The sequence below is a fragment of the Ictidomys tridecemlineatus genome, chromosome 5 (assembly GCF_052094955.1).
Source record: "Ictidomys tridecemlineatus isolate mIctTri1 chromosome 5, mIctTri1.hap1, whole genome shotgun sequence".
NCBI lineage: Eukaryota > Metazoa > Chordata > Mammalia > Rodentia > Sciuridae > Ictidomys > Ictidomys tridecemlineatus.
The window spans coordinates 140,175,869-140,191,946 of NC_135481.1; the positions used below are offsets into that span (position 1 = coordinate 140,175,869).

The following is a 16,078-nucleotide window of genomic DNA, read 5'->3' on the forward strand; positions in this document are numbered from 1 at the left end:
TTGTCAATGCCTGGAATCACTGTCTTCTTGGTTGGCTGGGAGGCAGAAGAAGGCAATGGAAATATTTCAAATCCTATGCAGGGACTTTGCAGGTTCCTTTTAATTCCCTTTCAAATATAGTTTATAAATCTGCTTTCAAACAACCAACACTTTCCCTATAGAAATTTTTGGTATATTTGCAGGATTAGGTCATGCTCTCCTCCCTAAAAACCAATATCCAGAGGGCTTTCTGAATCAGTTTATATATTGGATTTTGTATGGCCAAATCTGAAATTCGTCTTTGCCACTACAGTGTGTGGAAGAGATTCTGATTCTTTGCATGGTACATTTTTTGTCCTGTTAAAAGTGTGGAGGAGATTTGTCATTCTCATATCCTTATTAGCCAGAGGTCCACAGAGGAAACCCCGGAGCTCTGCAGAATGTTCTGGATTTCCACACCAGCTTACTGGTGACTCCTCCTTTTCAGCCACAAACCAACCGCTGTTGATGACCTCTAGGTCTTCACGTGACATTGAATTTCTTTTCAAAATACTTATGGATTGTAGAATTTCCCATTTCTGCCCTAATTGTCTTTTAACTTTTGCCTTTTTAGGCAAGAAGTTTGGGAAGTTGTTGCATTTATTTCCCCCAAATGAAAACATCAAATCTCCTAGTTGCCTCCCTATCAATAAAGTGAATTATCATACATAACAATAATCTTTTTGTGGGAATAAGACAGAAAATTTGACAGTTGTCCTCATGGTTACTGCAGAAAATAGAGACAAAAATGGTCTTGATTAAATGAGGTTTGTCCTTTGGGTCTAAAGGAACAGAAAATGGTAATTTAATTTCTACAGATGAATTTTGGTGAGAAGTGTGTCTTGAATTTAAAGTGATTTATTTACATATCTGACTCTAAGCAAACCTTAAAAGAATGTTTTAAAAATGATCTTTGCTTCAGATTTTCTGTTAGAAATCAGAATTAGCATTTCTTTTCTTCTTTAGAAAAGAATGTTCTCAACAACTGGGGACAATAGATCTTCATGGTCATCGCCAGCCCTCAGTTTTAGAATGTGAGAGTTTAGCCTCATCCCCTGGCTTCATTACTTCCTATTACATGATCTTTGGCAAGTTACATAACTTGTTGGAAAATGCTCCCTGCCCCATAAAAATGTTATGAGGATTAAAAAGTTAGCAAATGGATTTCTAACTTCTGTTAATAGTTAATAGATAGTTGCAAGTCATTAATCTGTGTATCAACTAAAAAAGAGTCAATTATAGAAATGATGTTTTAAAAGATATCAAAGGGCAGTGGAAGTAAAGACTAGATAAATACATATTCCCCAAAGGGAAGAGCTCCTCTCAGGTGAGCTGATTCTTTTCTTTCCTAGGAGACTTGTTGAGTTTGAGTATGTATTACAGATGAGGCAGGTTGTAGGCAAAGAAGGGAAAACCTGTGGAGTTTTGGAATAACACATGACCACATATGCTGGTTTAACATCTAGAGAAGCTCTAAATGTACAGTTTATCTGATAGGTTGTTTGCTGAATGCTGAGATGAGAGGTATGAGAAACTGAGCACTCTGCTGGAAAGGCAGAATGAAATATTCTAGTTTCACAGTGCTCAGGAGAAAAAATTTCCCTACAGGGAATTTAGTAGGATAGACACAATAAATTGGCTAAAGCTCGAACAAAATTATTCTCTTAAATAACACAGTACTTAAATTGTTTTTTAGGAGAAGCCTTTAGAATGCACTTCAGGACCATTTGGAGCTGACTTTCCAAGGATGGACCTGTATGGAAGCATCCAGATCATCTGCTCAATGACATTTTGACATGATAACCTCAAAGTCACACATGCAGAACATGATGACTGCCCCCCAAAAGAAACATAGGATACGTGAAGAGACTACCTCTGTACAAAAGAACCCTAAAATTTCCCCTTCTCACTATCTAATCAAAAAATAATTCTCTTTCTTCCTGCAAATTTCTGGGATACCATTCATGGGGAAGCAGATCAGCTTGCAGCTTCTGACCTCCTTGCAGGTTAACTGTGCACTGAAGTTCTTCACTTTTGCAAAACCTGGTGCCATATTAGTGGCTTCTATGCTTGTGGGGCAGCAAGTGCTTGATCGGTATCAGTAAGATAGATTGCACCCTTGAAACACGAAAACAGAGATTAAATGAATTTTGTGTACAGTCGTTATCCAATCCTATGATTATCTCAATAGATGCCAAAAAGTTGACAAAATTAAATGCATACATATAATTTTTGGCAAACAACAGAAGTAGGAAACTTTAATGTGGTAAAGGTTTACAGAATAAACACTCAAGGGTAGCAGAACGCCCTCCCCCAGACATGCCACTTTGGCATAAGGATGATTTTTGAGTCAAAAGAAGCAGTCATAAGAAAATCTATTTGTCTCTCCTTATTTTCCTAAATTAATAAGGGTGTCTCTCATCCCTTTTCTATCAATCATTGAATGGATATGACTTGAGAGCCTTACCAGTCTGAAGATGGCAGCAGAGAAATCTAAATAGTTAATTTTACCAACTAGTCTTTGTCTACCATTAGGACCCTGTATAATTGCCTTCCCACATTTTACTATCCCTAAAGACTCATGGGTCTTGTCTTTGCCTTGTCATGTCCCTTAAAATTTATTGTTCTTTGTTGAAGGTGGTATGTAAGTTGAAGTTCTAGGCCATGTCTATGAGAATCACTCATTCCTTGGGTTTCTTCCATGTATGTAGGAGACTTACATATTCATAAATTTGGTTGTTTTTCTCTTGTTAATCTGTCCTTTGTTACAGGGCCCCAGCTGAAAGCTTAGAAAGGCAGAAGGAAAATTATTTTTCATTCCCCTGTACAGCCATGGCTAGCATCATACTTAATGGTGAAAATACTTAAGCATCACACAGAAAAATTATGTGCAAGGTCTACCTACAGAATTCCAAAAAATATTACTGAAATTAAAGAGACCAAAATAAATGAAGAGATATACAATGTAAAATTATTATAAGGAAATATTGATAAGGTATTGATTCTCACTAAACCAATTTTGATAAGATTTAAAAAATCTTATCAAAATCTCATTAGGGTTTATATGTATATAATTTGACAATGATTTTAAAGTTCATGTGGAAAAGCTAAGGACCTAAAAGAGCAAGGCATTATAAGTGGAACAAAGTTGGTGGACAAACCCTATCAAATTTAAAGACTTAAAATAAAAATAACCTAATTAAGACAGTGAAGTGTTGACACAGGTTGTGCACATGGACAAAAGAAACAAGATAGAAACAGAACCATACATAGATGGTCACTTGGTTTATAGCAAAGAGGTTACTGTAACTAATCAATAAAAATGGCCTTTTCCATAATGGGTTTTCATCTAGCTATCTTTGGAAAAAATAAACTTTGAACCTACTTCATGCTATATATGAATAGAAGACAACCCAAAATGTATGGGTAAAGCAAAAGCAAAATAAATAAATAAATAAATAAATAAAATAAATCAATAGATGCCTCAATATCATTAATCAGCAAGGAAATAAAAATCATAGTTTGGAAATACCACCATGCCCCTAAGAATGGCTAGAATTAGCAAGATTGACATTGTCAAGTTATAGCAAAGAAATAGGACATCTGGAATTTTCGGATATTGCAATTGGTATTATAAATTGGCACAATCTGCTAAAACAAAAACTTACCTTATGACCCAGGAATTCCACTTTTATTTACACCCTCAAAAGAAAAGGTTATAGATTCTATAAAATGTTTATAATAGCTTTATTCATAACAGCTGAAGACTGAAAGCCACCCAAATGTCCACCCATAGGAGTAAAAGAGGCCATGCACAAAACAGTACATACTGTATGATTCCATTCACATGTGGTCCAAGAATAGGCAATACAAACTGATGCTGCAAGGGATCAGGATAGTGGTTACATTTGGGGGATGATTGATATTGTCTGGGAAGGGACATAACGACATCTCTGGAAGTCAGAACTGTTCCCAATCTCAATCTAGATCATGGCTATGGTAATCCATACCGAGTACAAGGATGCTCTGTGCCCTGTCTATATGTAGCAAACCAGAGAGGTGCTTTTTTTAAGGACATAGGGAAATCCAGGCAGGGTTTTAGGTAGGAAGGAGTCAAGAGCAAACAACTTACATTTTAAGAAACGACCCTAGGAGGTCCAGTAGGTGAAGCTCTTGCCAGTGATCCAGTTGAAGAAGGCTTGAGCCAGGAAAGGAGCAAGGAGCTGAGAGCAGCACTCTGATTATAACCCAAGTGGGGAGGTACAGGGGAAGACCTGGGGATGGCAGAGGGCTGGATGGTGAAAAGGCAATAATATTTCAGGACTTGCCTTAATGTCAGAACTATTAGGAAAGGAATGTCGTTCCCAATATTGGAGGAGACCAGCACCTGCAAGGTGGACTTTGGCTTTTGTTGGATTTCCCCTCCGAATTTCCGGTTTTATTTCTTTGCTCCTCACTTCATCCCAGAAGGAGCCCTCTGCTCTGAGAAGTCTTTCAATGTGGGATGAGCTTGGGCATTTCAGTTTGCTGAACCCTTTTGTGAACGGAGTTGGTGGTCGCTGGAAGAATAGAGAGTACTTCGTGGAGTGCATCCAGTCTTCTAAGTTTTCTTCCTCCCTCTATTTGGTCAAATAGTTTTTCCCCCCAGTTCCTGAGGAAGTAACAAGGACAGAGTAATTTAACATCTATTATCTACAATGCTTTTGGAGGGATGACATAATCAGAGGATTCCTCTTCCCAGGAATTTGGATCTTGTCCTCTGACATATCTTGGTTTGGAGTTGGTGAAAGAGCTTGTGGAGAGAGAGAGATGATTATAATCAATTGGGTCCGAATCTAGAGGCATAAGAAGTTTGCAGACTATCTGTCTGCAAATTCGAAACAGATCCTTTCCCTAGGAACTATTCCAAACACCTAGCCTTGAATCAGAAGGGGATTTAGAAGCAAAGAGCTGCCCGCAGCGAATACCTTTAATGCCCTGGTTAGGATCTGATCCTGCTGAACAGAGAACCCAGGAGCCTCCCGCCCTGGGTGTTCCGTGGGGCGGGGGCGCGCTGCGCGCTGCGCCTGGGCGGGTGGCAGCGGCGGCGGCGTGGGCGCGGTGATGCAGGTGTGACACCGGCCGGAGCCTCCCTCCACCAGGATCGCCCCAGCGCCGCTTCAGCCGGAGCTGCGGGCTGGGTTGCCGAGGGGGACGCGGCCTCACACGCACCCGGAGGCGACCGTCGGCGGATTTCCCACCCAGGTAGGGGACTGCGTTGCTTAGCTGCAGTGCGTGTAGACCTAGCCGCGGCGCGGACTCGCGCTTCGGGGCTCCGGCGCTAGCTTGCCTGGGCTGAAGCACACATGCCGGCACCACTGAGTGTTGTTTATAGTTAATGGCACAGAAAGCAGAACGAGTCTTGGAAAGCGCGCAGAAAAGCAAGGACTTGCTGGCTGCTCCAGGCTGCGCGCTTCTTGAAGGTGGGGGCCCCCCCAAGGGCTGTTTGTTAAACCTGGCGAACTGTCAGCGTCATAAATAGTTTTGCAACTTAGGCTACTGACATTTATAGCCCGTTTCCGTAGGCTTCCTAGCCACCTCTTTTAGTTTAAATTCTATTCCTGTATTAGAAGGATTTTGTTGTTGGTTTGTTCTTAAAGAATAGATTAAAAACATGCTTATACCTGATGGCTCTGGGTTGGGGTTTGTGTGTATTTCCGTAGGTGGAGGGCGCCCTCCGTGGGTTTGGAAGCCTTTTCTTGTTTCTGGATGGGTTTTAGTGCAAGGAAAAGAACCCGATTTGTTTTGCAGGGATGGGTGAGCAAATGTGTTTAGCTAGGGAAGAGAGAGGTACTGCTGTTTCTTCCGTAGACGGGTCCCGGGTTCAGCAGGGCTGAGGAAACACTGTCATTTATCCAGAAATCGCTTATGCAAACAAGCTCTGTTTCAAGGTAACGTCCGGTGTCTTAGGCTTTGATAATAGCAGCATGGGTGAGGTGAGATGGGTATGCTTGCTTGTTTTCTAAGCCACTCAATGAGTGGTGGATGAGAGGGGACTAGAGGTGTGTGTACATGGAAGTATTAGGCATTGTAGCCAGCTGAGCTGTGGCTCTGGTTTACCTTAGTCTCTTCTATGTTTGTTTTTTTTTTTTTTTTTTTTTTGCTTCCTTTTCCAGAAGAAGTAACTTGTCCTGTTTGCTCTAGTCTGCAGTAGATGCGGTGAGGTTCATTCTGCATCTTTCCTGAGTCAGCAAATACTCCTGAGCACCTTGTATGGGTCAGAGATGGGATTAATCCCTAAGGATGCAGAGATGATGAAAACCAAGTCCGGGACCCCACAAGCTCTCACTTGGAGAAACACCTGTAGTAACAAGGTGTGACAGGTTCAGAGACAGTGAAAGGTGTGAAAATCTTGTGGGTGGTTGCAGAGAGGAGAAGGGAATAATTTTAAAGATGGAGTCGATATGAATTTCAGTACAGACTGGGTCCTTCTCTTGATTCCTTGGTCTGTGAGTGACCCATATCCCTCTCCGACCCCACCACTCTCACTGCCACTGGGTAGGCAGAGTTTTACAAGCCCCAGCAATGCTTGCAGTGATTGCAGTATGTGACTAGACCACAGTAGGCACAGGCTGGCACCAAGGGAGGAACACACCCATTGCAGGTCAGCCTTTTTATTCTTTTTAACAGATGGTTTTCCTAAGTTTCCAGGACTACGAAGGTTTAAAGAAGCACATCACAAAGGCAGGGACTCTGGAAAATTCTTAGATTGTTTTAGAGCAGATGCGCTTCTGTCACCTCCTCCTGGGCCTCTGACTCATTCTGGTCCCAGCTTGCTTCTAAAGGAAAACTCTGACCCCCATCTCCCTAAATGGGTGGCCTAAAGGAGAGCTAAAGGCATGACTACAATTATGCACTGGGAGAGGAGAATCCAACCTTGAGGTTGTTTCTTTCTGGACAAAAGCTGCCGTGGGTGATGAAAATGATAGAATGAAGAACTCCTGGGTGAGGCAGTTTTTCTAGAGATGCCTGTTAAATGCACTCTGTAACCTAAACCATCATCAAGGTATTTGAAAAGCAGGCTGGCACACTGCAACGAGTATGGACTCTGACGGTCCGTCGAAGCTGGGGAGTGTCTTGAGCAAGTTACTTAGTCTTTCTTTGAACTTTGATTTCCTGATCTGTAATGGAGACAACAGGGTTGCTAGGCTAATTATATAAAAGATACCTAAAGTATTTGTTCATTGCTAAAAAAGTGTCATATATAAATCGCCTGGTGCAGAGTGGGTGCTCAAAAATGGCAGTTCACTTGTCGAGTTCCTAACCTGTGTCAGTCACTGCTGCATGTGGGAGGAATACAAACTGAACAAAATAAAGCCCCTACTCTCAAGGAGTGTAAATGTGTGTGTGTGTGTGTGTGTGTGTGTGTGTATGTGTATGTGTGTGTATGTGTGTGATAATGGACAAATAAATATAGCATACTAGCTGATGAGACATTGTAATGGAGAGAAAAAAAGCACAGTGAGAAGAATGCAGAATGCTACTGCAGGGCAGAGTGGGGCTTGTTGTTGTTGTTGTTATTATTATTATTATTATTTCTGACCAGGGAATGCTTTGCTTTCCCAGACCAGAGGGAAATGAGAGAAGAAGCACCTGTAAAAGCTTGAGGCAGGAGAGAGACATGTTCATAAAGAACCAGAAAGGAGGCCAAGCAGGCGGAGTGGAGTGAGTGAGAGGTCAACTGCAGGAGTTGAGGTCAAAGGGGTAACATGACAGATCACTGAGCTATTATTGCCTCTTCTGATTTATGTTCGGCCCTAAAATGTATGGGCTGAGTTCTGGTTTAAGGAATTGGCTGACATCCTAAACTCTGTGTTTAGAAGAAGGTGGGTTACCAAATATAGGTATCTGTGGTCACTCAAAGCTTAAACTAATGCAGCAAGCAGAAGACATGAGTGTTCACAAGGAAATGGAAATTAGGGAGACAGAGTGACACAGTGTTCAGATTTCTTTCATCTAGAGTGAGGACAGTATTTGTGCTTCTTTTCTTTTCCCTTATGAAAGAAAGAGTCACCTTTAGTGACAGTCCAGCAGTATTGTCCTTGCTAGTTATTATTCTCTTTTTCTTTGAGAATGAGAAGAGTTTCTATGGTTATAAAAAAGTATTGGGATCCTCTAGAAATACAATGGGTTTCGGTGTATCATGGAATGCATTTATGTAATATCGTGATGAATTTATTTGGTGCTTCTATTTTATGGGCTTAATATAAAGATCACAATGTGCAGCTGTGTCCCTTTGAGACTTTGTTCCTCTAGAGAAAGCACCTTTTTGGGATTTGAGAGCTCTATTGCACGGCTGCCTTGGTGCAGTAGGGCTACTGCAGTGTGTTGCATGGACAGAAATAGAGTTGATGCCTGAGCACCTTGTCAAAGTTTCTGTGACATAGGATGTGGTAAGGCTGGGTCAAGGTCAGGGTGTCTGGCTGGGTACCCGCCAACCCACCTCAGAGGGTGTACTTCCCTCATCCAATGTCTGCCTTTCAGTTTTGCTGCCTCAGAAACCCAATATGTCTCTCTGGACTACATCACTGTGACTTTGTTCGCCTGTATGACAGTCTATTGATTTGCAGTGACTGTGACACTGTGTGGCCTGGCTAGTGTGTCTTGTTCCTGCAGACTCCCTGTCATGAGACCCAAACCACAAGGGAAATGTTCCCGTATGCATGTTTATTTCGAGCAGAGAAGCTTAGATGCCCATCTAAGGCTGATCTTACCATGGGACTATGGAAAAAGCCACCCCCAAACTTAGTGGCCTAAAACAAAAGTCATTTAATATTCTTCCACGGCTATGGTTGGCCGGGCAGTTCTGCAGGTCTGACTTGTGCTTGGTTGCTCTCAGCTGTGCTCACCCTGGTGATTTTGGTCTGCTGAGGGAGGTTGGTCTGAGCTGGGATGGTTTGCTCTGGTTTCTGTGGGTCCTTCATTCTCCCAGGGGCTGACCCAGCATGTTTGCATGGTAATGACAGAGGACCAAGAGAGAGAAGTTTACATGTTCTCTTGTTTTTACCAATGAAAATAAAACGTGAGGCAGCTCGAGTGAGGCTAAAGAAACAGACCCCGAATCTTTCTGGGAGAAGCTACATAGTCCCATGGCACAGAGATGGGTTCAGGAAGGGGAAGCATTTGGAATATTTTTGCATCTACCATAAGAATCTTAAAAGTCCCCTCGGATAAATTTTTTTTTTCTCTTTGACTTTGCTTGAATGGGTAAAGCCTGTTCTTGACTGGTGACTCCCTGTTTCCTGTGTTTCCATGGCTGCCCATCTATAGATATATGTGGGTCATTCATTTACCAAATATTGACTGAGTGTTCTCTATGTGCCAGAATGTGATAGGCAGGGAAAAAACAGCAGTTTTCAAAAAGCCATGAAGCATTTGTTTTAGTTACAGAGACAAGTAATATGTAACAAAATAAGTAAATATGTGATATATAAGGTGCTTAAGGAGCATCAGTCAGGGAAAAGAGAATGGGGTGAGTGCCTGGTTGATCAGGAGCGGAAGGCAGGGGCAGGAAGGGCTGGGTTATAAGAGGTGGTTGGGGAGACGAAGAAATGAAAGTGTGAGCCAGATGGATATCTGGGGAAAGACCTTCCCAGATATGGAGAACAAGAATGCAAAGGCTCTGAGTCCTCTGAGTAATTCGTGTGTCCTGCAGAAGGAAGTGAATGAGACTGGGTCAGCACAGTAGAAGACGAGCCCAGAAACGGAGCAGCCTTGGAGAGACTTTGGCTTTTACCTTGAATGAGATGGGAAGCCACTGAAAAATTCTGAGCCGGTTAGCTGTTACCTGATACGTGTTTTATAATGATCACTTGAGCTTTAGAGCTTAGGATAGACTCTGGGGGTCGGGCATGAGAGGACCCAGGGAGATCAGCCAGGTGAGAAATGATGGTGGTCTGGACCAGGTGGGATCATGGTTGAGACAGTGAGATATGGCCAAATTCTGGGTAGATTTGATGGCAGAGTAAACAGGATTTGCTGATGAATTAGTTTGGGGCATGAACAGGGATGACTCGGTGAATTTTGACTTGAGCTACTGAATGAATCAACTCTTTGCTAAGGTGCACAAGGAGCTGTTATGGGGTTTAATTGGACATGCAATGGTAGATGTTAAGTCCATGGTTGTATATAAAAGCCTAGAGTTCAGGGAAGAAGTCCAGGAAGGAGACTTACATTTGAATAACATCAGCATATTATTTCTTTGTCCCTTCAATGAGCCAAGTCTCTGCTGTGTCATCAGTTGTCCAAAATATTGCCTGGTGACAATTTACTGAGTGAGTGGATGGAGGTGACAGCAGACCTTTGCTTGGGTGGAGGGCCATGTGTGACCTCCCCACAACCCCCTGAGGTCATTGCCTCTCTTTCTCCCGGGAGTCTTATTGTGGATCTTGTGAACTAAAAATGGACTCTAGACATGAAGCCTCCAATTGTTTATACCTTGTAGAAAATATTGTGTGGTGACAAGTAAGAAAGAGGAACATGTGGAAACCAAAAAAAAAAAAAAAAATAGCTCATCCTTTGAAACAGGGAGGAAAGATCCTCCAGAGAGAAGTGGCTGAAATTCAGGGGTGTGATGTTCTTGGGTTATTATTGTACCGCTTTTAATTTAAGATGAAGCAGCATCAAGGAAGAATCCTGAAGAGGGGAGAAATTTATTTAAATCAATGTATGCTGCGCAAAGGAGTGTCACCAGCTTGCTTGAAAAATCCCACTTCTCCCGTATCTTGCATAATGTGTTTCTGTTTATAAAAGGAGAGAAATAGGCAGGAGCCTTATAGGTGAATGGGAGGGCTGGAAGGACCAGTCTCAGACTGTGGGTGCTGCTCATTCACTCCTCTGGTGTGGCTGATCATATGTGAGTTGAGTTTTGTCTGCACTGATATTTGGGGTATGGGGACTGAATAATAAAGGTAGATACTGCAATTGCAAACGATTCCAGAAGGTTCTTCTCCTGCAGGCTTAGTCTCCAGGGTGGTGGTGTTGAGGTGGTGGAAACTTTAAGATCATAGGGGCAATGACCTTGAAAGGAATTAATGCTGGTTTCATGGAGTGAGTCAGCCCTCCTGACAGTAGGCTATTATAAAGTGAAGCCTTCCATATATGATGGTTCTCCTTCAGTTTCTCTGCTGTGTTGGTAGCCAAGGGAGTCCTCGCTAGAGGGCAGACAGGTGGGGCTACTTGATCTTGGACTTTCAGTCTCCCAAACTGTATGTGAAGTGAACTTACAAAAAGAGTTTCGTAAGTTATCTAACCTCAGGTAGTTTGTTATAGAAACAGAAAATGAACAAATACAAAGCCCAGAATGAAGTGTGAGAAAGAGAGCAAGATGGCCTTTATTTTTATGTGTAGATGTTAGGCCTGACCATAGGGGGATGGAACAATAGACTTTGGAATTAGAGCTGAGTTTGAACTCAAGTTTTGTTACTTTCTAGTTGGCGTGAACTTGGGCAACTTATTTAATTCCTTTGGAGCCTTCAGTTATCAAATGATGATGGAAGTGGCGATGGTGATAGTGGTGGTGGTGATGGTAGGAAGAAAACCCTCAATCCTCTGCAGTTTCCTTTATATTCCTGGACTTGGAACATGCTGGTCTAAATGTTGATTAAAGGATCACTATACTAGGTTTGAGACTATTGGCGGAGGCTTTTCATGGTTGTTCCCCCATGGCCTAGGCAAAAAAGTGTCTAGGTGGCAGTGATGATGAGCTAGGTCTAGCATCTGATAGGTAGTTGATAGTTCCTGGTTTTCCTCCTCTGAATCCTGTACCTTTGTTGCCATTTTGGCCTCTACTAGATTAAGAATAATATACTCATCTTTCACTTTGAACTCTCAGACATACCATCATCAAATCTCCCTTTCTGTTCTCATCATTGATTGCAGCTCATTCAACAGTGTCTCCTGTCCTTTGTTTTAGGTTTTTTTTTTGTGTTGCTATAAGAAAATGCCCGAGACTAGGTACTTTATAAAGAAAATAGGTTTATTTAGCTTACAGTTCTGGAGGCTCAAGAGCATGATGCCAGAATCAACTCCTGGTGAGGGCCTCACATATGATAGTATCACATGGCCCTTCAGAGAGAAAGAGGTCTTCTGGAAGGAGAGGAAGCAAGAGAGTGAGCCAAGGAAACAATGCACTTTGGAACAACCTGCTTTTGCCCTAACTAATCCAGTCTCAAGAGAATTAATCCTGTTTCTTAAGAAAAAACAATCTATTCAAAAAAGTGGATCCCTTATTTCCCCAAACATCTCTTCAAGTCCCCATCTTTGCTATACTATTACTTTGGGGAATTAAGCTTCAACATGCACTTCAGTGGGGACAAACCACATTCAAACTGTAGCACCTACCAACAAGACACTCACCACAGATGCCCTCCTTTAGTGCTCCAATGGATGCCTGTTCTTCTTATTTTCTATAAAATTTGTTGCTTTTTGTGTTAAATGACTGGGGAGAGAATAGCATTTACTTTCTTTTCCCAAAAAGACAACAAAATACTCCCCTGAATAGTGACTGCTTAACACCTTGGGACAGAACCTTAGGAACTAGATCACGGAGGCCACATCTTTTGTGTCCATTTAACAGCTGGGAAATTTGAGGCCCAGAGAAAAGAAATCACAGACAAGAGTACTCTTGAAGAGGTAGATGCATTGCATCATCTCTTTTTTTCTGCCAGCTGTGCATAGATGCAAGAGGAGGTAATTTTGCCTGACCTCTGGGCCTTCTTGAATCATGGATGTCTTATTCTGGAAGCTGACTGTTCAAGCTGCGACTTGGCTCTCATTAAGTGCTTCCAATGTCAACCTCAGGCGATGTGTTGTTGGCAGGAACTCTAGGTTTTCAGAATCACCCATGTGGGTGGGGATGGGTGTGATTTATAACTCCTGGCCCTTCCAAGATGAAAACTTGCAAATGAGCCCACTGAAGAAGAGAGAGAAAACATGTCCATGGATAATTGAGCTGTCGATCATTACTTGGAGGTGGGCAGGCTGTGTTTTAATTAATGGTTCACAGGTAAGTTCCTTTTCAGGCCCAGAATAAGTCCAAGACAAAGGAAGGGCTTATCTGAGCTGTAGGATCTCAGCGTTTCAGAGCTGAATTCAGGGAGTTTATAAAGCAGGAAGTGGAAACTCCTTATTAGGCTATAGAGGGAGCTGCATCTAGAGGAGGACATAACTCACTTAAGGTCATACAAATAAGTTAATGATAGAGGACCAGAGCCCAGGTTTGGGTGGCAGAAACATAAGTTCATAGAAGATGTCAGGAGAGAAAAGAAAAATGGGGTCTCTTCATTGTTATGCTCACAAACTTTCCACTGGAAAAAAAAAAAAGTTTTCCCAGGCAGGTGAAGACCTGGTTAGGCCCCTAAGCAGCTTCTTCCAAATGTTTTGATCCTCTGGGAGTTTCCCTGCCTGGATCCCAGAGCCCAGGCCTAGTGGGGGCCACTCTTGTTTTGCCTGCGGTCCCTCCTCTCCTGCCAGGCAGAGTCTGCCCGTGGCCTTTTGCCTGATCTGGGGCGCGGCAGATGGCATGGCGGAACGGAGCCCAGCTGGCATGTGGGAGGCTCTAAGGGAGAGGAAAAGGCCTTGTGGGGTGGTCTGCTCTGGGCAGGGTTCTAGGCCTGGGGAGGGGCCTGGAAAGGTCACAGCAAGGTCTGACCTTGACCCTGGAGGGCTAAAGGGACTATCCCTACCCCCAGGATGAGTGAGTGCTCATTGCAAACATAGTCACTAAAGGTCCATAGATTAAATACAGCCACTTCCTTTTTTTTTTTTTTTTTAACAGCAAAGCGTAAACATCGTTAAGCTTTAAGGAAAGGAAATCTATAGGAAAGCAAGGGAAAGGCAGTGGCTTAAAGCAGTAGAAGATAAACTCAAGTGGAATAGTGAAAAAGCAGCTGAGAAAGGGCGAGAAGCAATGTGAAAACAGGGGGCAGCTGGGCCACATTCTCTTTCTCCCCAGGACTTTTTTGGTTTGGGGGTTTTGGTGGTGCTAGTCCCATCTCTGGCAGAGAAGCTGTGCAGGGGACTTGAAATCACATTGCATGGTTGTGGCCTCCTGCTTTCTCAGTGGCCCAGTGTGCAGGGTCTTAAGGACACTACAGGGTGCGATCAGAGGCCAGGTTGGTCCTATCAGGTTTCTGGATTTCATCTGTAGGACTCTCAGGTTGAAGTCGTCTTGCTACTTTCAGCCAATTTCCTCCAACAAGGAAGGCTCCTCCTAGCTGACTTGACCTTCTGTCAGTTCTGGGATTCTGGAGCTCACCCTCCCTACTTGTGATTTTTTTGAGATGGTGCAGGCCCAGCCCAGAGCCTATCTGCCTAGGTTCCTAGTTGGGCTCTGCTTGTTACTGAGACCTTGAGAGTTTCCTGATCAGGAATATGGGAATGAGGATAGCATTACCTATTCCATGTGGTTGTGGGGAAGAAGACACAAGTTAATTTGCATAAATAGCTGAGAACGGGCCGGGCTCCTACGGAGTGCTCACTGAGGGCAGAGAATATTAAATGCCACATCCTGAATCTGACCACATGCACCAGCTGCTGCTCCAGATTGAGTGTGTCACCTCAGTTTCCCTGGAGCATACTCAGGCCTCTGTTACTTCCCTTCTGATGTCACCTTGGAGAGAGAAAGGACTGCTTAGGGTTTGCCCACCTGGGACTCGGAGGGAAAGTCACCCTCTGGTTGTAAGAATTGCCACCAGCATCTGCTCAACCCTTTTGTATTCTAAAGCATGAAAGCCCCTACCTTGACAACCCTTGGATAGATATTTTGTAAACCAGTTTATTTCCATTTTATAGACAAAGACATGGACATAATGAAATTTGATTTTATGGCAAAAATTAAGCTTCATACTAAATACTAGGGAAAGACAGGCATATTGTTTTCCTAGGTGCTTACAGTTTGATTGACAATAATGCAGATTATGTGTATATGATTTTAATGAATTCTTATAATCTCCATGAAGTAGAGATTGTTATTTTCATTTTATAGTGTAGTAAACTGAGTTTGAGAAGAGTTAAATAATTTGCCCAAAGTTGAGCATCTTCTAAAAGGCAGAGTGGATTCTACCAAGAAGCTATCTGATGCCCTAGAATGCCAGGTCTATTTGGCTTGTCAGATGTGACTGAGCCTCATATTCAGAACCTCTGGCTTTCAAGTCTCCAGCTCTTGCTATTACAACCTGCTCTAGATGCCGGCCTACTACCTAATGGGCTTCAACCAGGAACTGATTCCAACCTGCATTCCAGAGTCCAGAGCTCTTTTCCTACACTCCCATTCCCTTCTCTACCTGTAGGCTCATTCCCAAGGCCAAGACTTACCTCAAGTTGGAGACACTTTAAAAAGGCTCCAATTTCATATCCATAATGGTAACTGTTCCTAATTCAGTGCCCCTTGTCTTATAACCAATTTCTTCTATAATGTGAGACCAATTCCCTGTCTTTCCCAAGGATGAATGAAGAGAAACTTGCTTGTGTTCCTCTATAGAATGTGACTTCATTTATTCTGTACTCCAAGGTTGAGTTGGGGACCCCACCCACATTATACTCTTATGCAGATTTTTTTTTTTTAGTTACTGCTACATTCTAGGTCTTATCTCTTAAGTTTATTTCATAACAGAAAGGCATCTGTCTTTTCAAGATGTTTCATCCTCTGAAAATAGCAGTCTTTGAGGTTTGACTCTCTTGCTGCCCCAGGCACATGTAAACAAACCCTGGGGCCTTACCACTAGTAAGGGCTTGAACTAGCAGCATCCACATTATTTGGAAGATTGTTAGAAATACAGAATCTCACTGGGTGCGGTGGCCTATGCTTGTAATCCCTATGGCTAGGAAGATTGAGGCAGGAGGATTGCAAGTTCAAAGCCAGCCTCAGTAGTAGTAAGGCCCTAACCAACTTAATGAGATCCTGTCTCTAAATATAGTATACAAAAGGGCTGGGGATATGGCTCAGTGGTTGAGAGCCCCAGGGTTCAATCTCCAGTACTAATGAAAAAAAAAAAAAGCAGAATCTCAGGCCCCAATCCAG

General features: G+C 42.8%; 2 protein-coding genes across 13 annotated transcripts in view; one reads left to right on the forward strand and one right to left on the reverse strand.

Annotated features, from left to right (window-relative positions):
- LOC110597662 (uncharacterized) overlaps positions 1-5,728 on the reverse strand; it is a 99,964-nt gene extending 94,236 nt beyond the window's left edge. For 3 of the 7 annotated variants that reach the window (XR_005729369.2, XR_013439440.1, XR_013439442.1), the window contains exon 1: positions 4,151-4,668. Coding sequence is in view for 2 of the 7 variants with exons in the window: in XM_078051210.1 (XP_077907336.1) it covers positions 4,151-4,292; positions 4,406-4,610 (347 nt within the window). In the remaining 5 variants the exon portion in view is untranslated. Of the gene's footprint in view, positions 1-4,150; positions 4,811-4,985 lie in introns of those variants that run through there. The other 4 variants (XM_078051210.1, XM_078051209.1, XR_013439443.1 and 1 more) reach the window with 3 other exon arrangements.
- LOC101964356 (synaptic vesicle glycoprotein 2B) overlaps positions 4,750-16,078 on the forward strand; it is a 171,432-nt gene continuing 160,103 nt past the window's right edge. For 2 of the 6 annotated variants that reach the window (XM_005320110.5, XM_040275278.2), the window contains exon 1: positions 4,750-5,262. The gene's annotated coding sequence lies outside the window, so the exon portion shown is untranslated. Of the gene's footprint in view, positions 5,263-5,455; positions 5,481-5,822; positions 5,949-16,078 lie in introns of those variants that run through there. The other 4 variants (XM_078051204.1, XM_078051206.1, XM_078051207.1 and 1 more) reach the window with 3 other exon arrangements.